Below are 7,654 nucleotides of genomic sequence, written 5' to 3' on the forward strand. Positions count from 1 at the left end.
AAGATTATTACACAAAGAGTAGGTCTCTTGTGAGATGGTCTCACGAATATTTATCTGTGAAACGTGTCAACCTTACCGATATTTACAATAAAAAATAATACTCTTAGCATAAAAAGTAATACTTTTTCATGGATGACTCAAATAAGAGATACGCCTATAAAATACGACCTGTGAGACCGTCTCACACAAGTTTTTGTCTTCCAAAAATATCCATAAAATAGAGTGCATTGAAAAAATAATATTCTCAATATTCGAAGTCAAATTAGAATACACTTATAAAAAATTGTATTTTAAAATTAAAATGGACCAAGATGATATTCCGTAAATATCCACAAAAGAAAGCGGGTTAAACTTCTGTGTATAGGTCGGTACCCGTGAATCGAAGTTTTGGAAATCGTAGCGTAAGGTCGTTGAAATTCATTCCATTCTGGTTTCCTCTCTCCTGTCGCAGGTAGCAAACAGCAAACTTCCTCTCTTCTCTCTCTCTCATGCTATAGAGATATTCTCTGTATTAGCCTTTTTTGTTATCGTTTCAGGTGTTTTCTGCTGTTCTTATTGTTATGGCGATCATTCAGCCTTTGTCATTTGTTTTTTTGTTTAGTTGCTTGCGAAAAGGATCATGGTAGGACCAGGGGGGTTTTAATGGGTTTTTAATGTGTGATTTATTTTAATTGATTGAGTTATAAGTGGAATACGTGAAATCATTTTGGAACCTTGGTTTCTCGATTTGAGGTTGTTTTAGAGGCAAGTGAACATGGATCGTGATGTTTATTGTAGATCACTAGATTCCAGCTCATGGTGTACGGTAAATATATTTTGGGGATTGGTTGGTATCAAATATATTTCAAAGTTGTGTCTGAGGTATGACTTATGCAGTTATGAATGTTTTAATAGGATACAAATATATGTATAGAGCTTGCAGCAGAGAAAGAATGGGGATTGGATGTTGGTTTCTCTGTTTAAGCTTTATTCCGCTTTTGTTCTGTACCTTATTCCTTGAAGTAGTTTTATAATCACATCGTTTGATTTAGTTGGTGCATAGAAGATGACAAGGAGGGGCAAGATTGCCTACAGATGTAGGACCAGGAAGAAGGTTAGGGTAAAGAAAAAAGGTTCGGATGAATCAGATGAAGATTACATGGTGGGTGAAGAAGAAGGGCTTGATGAATCAGAGGGTGAAAAGCATTCGATTGTTTCTGAGGATGAATTAGGAGAAAGTTCAGGGGAATGTGAGGAGGAGGAAGAAGATGATTGTCAACTTGAGGAGGATTTGGGAAAAAAGAAGATTAAGAAAGTTTCTAGACCTAGAGGGAGAAAGGGTTTTCAAGGGAGAAATAATAATGGAATCGTTAAGCCAAGAAAGAAAAAGGCTGTTTGTAGTGAAGAAGAAAACCAAGATGATGAAGTTTTCAATGGTGCTAAACAGACAAAGAAAAGTAGGTTATCACAAGATGTAGAAGAAGGTGGTGGTGGTGACATACAACTTTGGCAAGGACAAGAAAAAACAAGAAATAATACTCGGGTTTCATCTGCAGAAAAATATGCAGATTATATTGAGAAGCGTAGAAAGAGAAAAAGAGTTTTGTTTCGAGAAGAGAAAGGAGATGATGATTATGATTACAACAATAATGAAGAATTTGCGCCAGACGATGACCAAGAATTGCTTGTCAAAAAGAGGAACAGGGTGAGCAGGCTTAACAGGCAAGCTGCTGCTCAGATTGCGAAAGGGCAAAAGAGGAAGAGAAATTCTAAAGTGGTTAAAAGGACCATGAGAAGAAAGCTAAAAACTCAACAAGTCATTAGAAGACGTGATAGACCTGATCCTGGTAAGGAGTTTAGAAATCAGAATCGGATTTCGCAGAATGAGGAAAGGGTTATTAAACAGGTCAAGGGAAGGAGGAAGAAGTCAAGCGTGGATTCTGATTCAGATTTCTTGTGTTCAGGGTCGAGTGATCAAGACTACACTATCTCTGAAGAGGAAAGACAAGAAGTTAGAGAGACTGCTGAATTTTGCAGAATGAGGACCTCTAGTCTGAGGAATAACAATGTCGCGGAGGTTATTCGTGATGAAGAAGTTGCGCCATCTCAAAGAAAACTTCCAGGAAAGAAGGGCAAGGAAAAGTTGGAAGACATGACGATTGAGGTAGGGAAACAGGTCTGTGGGATTTGCCTATCTGAGGAGGGGAAGAGAACAGTCAGAGGAATATTAAATTGTTGCAGTCACTACTTTTGCTTTGCTTGCATAATGGAGTGGTCAATGGTAGAATCTCGTTGCCCCCTCTGTAAGCAACGGTTTGCAACAATCAAAAGAACTGCACGAATTGATGGTAAATTTAATTTGGGGAATGCGGCTACTCCTGTTCCGGAGCGAGATCAGGTATGATCTTAAATTAGCTCAGGCGTGGATTTATTGTCATTGATGGATCTCTGTAATTTTTCTTCGACCACATTATTTTTAATTCTGTCGGATACAGGTTTATCAACCATCGGAGGAGGAGCTCAGGGGCTATCTTGATCCATATGAGAATGTTCTTTGTACGGAATGCCAGCAAGACGAGGATGATGCACTTATGCTTCTGTGCGATCTTTGTGATTCACCTGCACACACATATTGTGTCGGTCTTGGGCATGAAGTACCTGAAGGAAATTGGTACTGTGATGGCTGTAAGCCAATCATTCTTGGTTCTTCAAATGCGCAAGCTGTGAATCCAACCTCTGATCATCGAGCAGGTCACAATCTGGCCGTTGTTTCATCTCCTGGCGTCCCTGTCCTTGAAACTTTTAATCTCAATGAGTTATATGTGCCTGACACACCATTGACTCAAGTAGCTGGATGTTCTTCATCTCCTAGGCATTCTATTGGAGATTTTCAGGCTGACTCCCCTTCATCTGGGTCAGCGGCATTTACTCTTTATGAAAGACGACGAATACAGAGACAGATACATCAACTTCGTAATTACAGAAGTAGATGCTCAGATAGGAGTAGTGATGTCGCCCAAGAATCAGGTAGCAGTCTTTTCGGCTCTCAAATTGGTCAAAAAGAGGTAATGGCACCTAAACATACTGTTACTCCAGCAAGTAGCAGTCTTTTTGGCTCTCAAATTGGTCAAAAAGGGGTAATGGCACCTCAACAGACTGTTGCTCCAGCCAGAATTGATCAGCAAAATGTTTATCACCAGGGAGGAATACCCAACCGTTCAAACACCTTTCTTAATAATAGGGAAACCCTTTCTCCGAGATTAAACAATTTGAGGGGACAAATACTTGACAATGAAGCTTCTGCATCCAGGGATCACTCGCTTAATGGACTGCCCTGTAATGAGTTTATTGGGATCAACCTTATGATTGATCGGGGTTTGAGTAATCAGCAATTCCATCCTTGCAGTAGCCGGTCGGCCCGGGGCCCTGATACTAGCTTACCAGCATGTCAAAGTATAGAGATGAGCAACTCACCTCGAGAGAAGGAACGAGTTCAGACAATGGTTAAAAGTCATTTAAAGAGCTTGTCCAGAGATACGGAAATAGGTATGTCAAATTAAGCCTGTACGCATAAGCTGCATTCCTGAAAGTTTACTGGCAACCATAAATTAACATATATAAAAGTTACTGAAAAGTCTTAAGAACAGGGGCTAAACGATATATCTCTTCCATTACTCTGTTTTGTGTCAAATAAAGCCTGAATATCCGAAGAAAGGATGCCTTATATGTTCTTTAGAATTAAACTGTGATGTGGTGTGGTTATGATCTCGTTTTACATTATAAATGATTCTATCTCACTGATCTTTAGTCAAATATCTTGCATCAATTGCTCATGTATTCTCGTGGAAGAGGTTCGGTTTGGATATTCTCCCAGTTACCTCAGATAGTTTAGGAAATGCTAGCCTTATGCTTTTTTGTTCACTTGGGATCGCTACTTTGTTTCAATGCAGGCTACAGAAGCTTCAAGGACATTGCAAGGACCTCTACACACACCATTTTAGCTGCTGTTGGACTTGAGCACCGGCAGAACGAAGTATACCCAGTACGTACACGGCCTTTAAGCTGTGACCACTTTGAGAGTCGACACACATGCCCAATTAAAGGCCAATGTTGTTCTTGTTTTGACTGGTTTGTCAGAAATGTGGTGAGGGAAATAATGTATACCCGAGTTTCTGTTATGCCGAAGCTTTAGACTTGAATATTCTCTACTGACCGAGCTGCGGGCCCTTTTTTTGTTAGACTATAATTTTCTTGTTCCCTTTGAACTGGGAAACTGCTAACAGTAGTTACTAGCTTTTTCCGCAGTTCGTGATCTGTAAAGTGGTATCTGCCAGTCATTTATAGCTAGATTCTACATCATCTTTGTAAGTTTCTAGTCGTATGTGTAGAAATTGTGATGCTCGGGAAATCCAGCATGTCATTATGTGAACTAAGCAGTTTTAACCCTGTTCTTACAAATCGAGTTGTGGGATGAGACGATGAATGATTTATGATACAAATATATGTATAACATGATAATTTTTAACCATGATCATTTGTTGAATGAGTCAAATCTTATTGAAACAAACAGAGTGTTCGGAAAAAAGAACCAGACCGAGTCGATCTCTAAAACCAAATCGAAACGCATAATTTGGATCGGTTTTCAGGTGTATACGGTTTGGATTGGTTTCAAAATCAACCAAACAATAAAAATTAATTTGGTGCAATTTTTGGATAAAAATAAATCAAATTAAATCGATCCAAACTGATTATATTAATATAAAAATCATGTAATAAATTTTATTAATTTAGTGTGATTTTTCTTAAATATAGTTATATTTATTTTATTTTAATTTATATTTTGTTAGTGATGAACTTTGGAATAAATCATTTCTATTGAGAATTTATTTATTGCTAATTTTATCCCAAATAAAAATAACTTGCAACTTCAAAAGTTTAAGCTTTTCTGTAAGTTGTGAAATTTTGTAACCCGCATAAATATTTTAATATATATATTTATTTATAATCGTATTCACTCAACTTTTATAAACAAAATATACACTCAATTTCTATCAAGTTTCGATTGTAACTTTATTTTTTTTCCAAATTACAATATTTCATGCATTAATTAACTCTGAAACTTAAAACTAGTCATCTAAGCCAGATCAAACCTAACTAAACTGAAATTCATGAAACTAGTCATCCAAGCCAGACCAAACATAACTAAACCGAAATTCATGGTTTGGATTGGTTTCGTTATAAAATCTTATGATTTGGGTTGGTTTAAAATTTTGTAAAACCAATAAAATATAATTTATTCGAATTTTTATCTAAAACTTAACAAACCGGTAATTGAACAACCCAACAAACAAAGATGTATAATTAACTAAGGCTCATCTTTCACACCAAAATGTATTTTAATTTATTAAGCTATTTGATAAAATCAATTGAAGTATCTAAAAGGGTTGAATAAACAGTTGTTACAATTTTATTTCTTCTATTTAATTTATCTAGGTTGACAACTAAATTATATATTCTCGAGTGTCAATGTCAGTTGACTAACTTAAAAGTGTGGAAAGAAGGCAAACTTACATATTAGAACAAATAACAAACAAGGTTGATTAAGTAAACTGAAGTTGAAAATGCACATGTATGTTTCTAGATGTTCAGAAACTCAAGCTCCTATGTCATCTATTCTTCCTTTTGGAAGACTCACACTAGAAGACTTTGGATAGTATAAGTAGTTTGTAAAATCAAGTTCAGTTTGAACTTAAAAACGGTCAAACTGAAACTTCTAATATATCTCAACTGATAATAGACAATATACAAACTGTTATTTAGATACAATGATTTTGAATATTGTTACGTCCTAGCACTAAATGATCATTGATTATCAGATATAATTCTTTGTAAAGTGTGTTCGACTGATTGAATTATTCAGTTCAGATATTTCAAATTTGAATGCTTGATTCTCAGTAAAAGTTATAATCTTACTAAACTAAATCATTTATCTATATATAGATGTTTTGAAATAGACCCGTTCCTCGCAAAAAAAGTGTCTGTTGGCTTGTCTTTAGTCCATGCCAACATTCTCTGAGAGTCGTACAATGTTGCGATCTGTTTTGTACGAAAAATAATTATTAATTTTGTCTTCTGGTGTAAACTGATTCTGTTCATAAACTGATTCAATTTAAAACCGAATGAGGAAAACTGATAGACTGATAAGAAATATATCAGTTTAGGGGTCGAACTTGGTTGAAAGTTGAGTGTGAACTAAGAGTGGACATCTTTGGATATAGTTGGTCGCATAGAATATAAACCGAGAGTGGAAATCTTTGGATAGATTTTTAAGAACTTTGACAACTTTGTTTTTAAAGTTTTCAATATTAGTGTCAATCATTTTCTGACCTTTCTTGACTTGGGATAGAAGAGCATTTATACCCGACAGATTAGAGAGGATATTGTACAGTGGAAAATCATTTCCTATCTCTAATTTAGGTGTTTCAGCAGTGATATGCGCTTTTGGATAAGAAAATAAGATCAATTGGTTCCCTGGTTCAGCAATTTCAAATGGTTCAACCGCTCGAGCAACTTTAGCTCCAGCTTCAGTTTCTTGAGATTCCATCAGGTTCGTGGCTGCAACTGATTCTTCAACTAGTGAGAAGGTCGGAGCAAAATGGCTTTTCAAGGATTCAGTTATGAAAAATGATTTTGGAATGACAACTTCATGAATTTGAGCTGATTTTACTGATGCTGGTGCCCCAGTTTCTAGGATTGTTGCATCAGTCCTTTCAATTTCTTCAAAGATTTCATTCACTGTCTCGACAATTTCACCGGCATCAATCAGTGATACTTCCTCAATTGGTTCAGTTGAAGGCTATACTTGTGAGGTCGAACTGATTGATAATTCGGTTGAGCCAACAATTTTTTTAGTCGAACTGTATAATGGAACTGATGAATCCTTTGTTGGCTGTTGGTGGTCTTAGTCAATCAGTTGATTGTTTGGTAGATTTCTTACTCTTGTTGTCAACCGGAATGAACTGTTGATTCAACTCCCAGAACTTGACTTTCATTTGAAATGAGCTCAAATCTACATCCAACTGTTTGAACTAGCTATATCATCGTGAGCAGTTGGAGAGGTTGGATAATAATTCCTTTTCAGTTCTTCACAAATTATGGCCAGTTTCTTAATTCGCATTAGATTAAAGAAACACTACCTCATTTTCATCCCATGAGCTACTGATACTGAAATGTCTCTTACTCATTTTTCTTTAAAATATGCTAGAATTTTTTTTTTAAAACCTTCGGCTAAAACATATATGTATATATATACTTCACTAAATTTTGCACTTAAAATAACTCACCATCTATTTCACTCAAAATTCAATAATAGCAGTAAAGTCGTAAAATCGTAAACATTTAAACCAACCTAAAACTAGCATTTTTCAAAAGTAGCACGAACGTCATAAATTCTCACAAAAACCACTCCTTCGCCTAAAAGTCATAAAATATTTAAAATACTGTAAAATCAATAATTGTGCGGAAAACTAGCAAGGTCCTCGGGTTTTATTGCACCATCAGTCCAGCCAGTTCAATCATCCAACCCTTCTCTCTCAACGAAATATCATCACCTGCATCATTCACACCTAGTGAGTCTGATGACTCAGCAAACCTTAACCATAATAACAAGTAATAT

At 36.0% G+C, this 7,654-nt stretch overlaps 1 protein-coding gene across 3 annotated transcripts; it reads left to right on the forward strand.

Moving 5' to 3' along the window:
- The first annotated feature begins 315 nt into the window (after positions 1-315).
- Positions 316-4,420, forward strand: LOC140987851 (uncharacterized). 3 transcript variants are annotated; one of them, XM_073456549.1, is made up of 4 exons: positions 316-451; positions 1,032-2,377; positions 2,475-3,525; positions 3,930-4,420. In XM_073456549.1, the coding sequence occupies exons 2-4, from the start codon at positions 1,046-1,048 to the stop codon at positions 4,169-4,171; spliced, it is 2,625 nt and encodes an 874-aa protein (XP_073312650.1). In that variant the 5' UTR covers positions 316-451; positions 1,032-1,045; the 3' UTR covers positions 4,172-4,420. The 3 variants fall into 3 exon arrangements, with proteins under 3 accessions (XP_073312650.1, XP_073312649.1, XP_073312651.1); XM_073456548.1 differs by having other exon boundaries at positions 322-451; positions 537-2,377; XM_073456550.1 differs by having other exon boundaries at positions 359-444.
- The last annotated feature ends 3,234 nt before the right edge of the window (positions 4,421-7,654 follow it).

This window comes from Primulina huaijiensis, chromosome 11 (assembly GCF_012295235.1).
Source record: "Primulina huaijiensis isolate GDHJ02 chromosome 11, ASM1229523v2, whole genome shotgun sequence".
Classification (NCBI taxonomy): Eukaryota; Viridiplantae; Streptophyta; class Magnoliopsida; order Lamiales; family Gesneriaceae; genus Primulina; species Primulina huaijiensis.

What these genes read in the sequence shown, in the direction of transcription:
- LOC140987851 (XM_073456549.1), top strand. Translation starts at nt 1,046, where the DNA reads ATGACAAGGAGGGGCAAGATTGCCTACAGATGTAGGACCAGGAAGAAG. An exon ending in CTGTTCCGGAGCGAGATCAG is followed by an intron (nt 2,378 to 2,474) that starts GTATGATCTTAA and finishes TGTCGGATACAG; the next exon opens with GTTTATCAACCATCGGAGGA. An exon ending in GTCCAGAGATACGGAAATAG is followed by an intron (nt 3,526 to 3,929) that starts GTATGTCAAATT and finishes GTTTCAATGCAG; the next exon opens with GCTACAGAAGCTTCAAGGAC.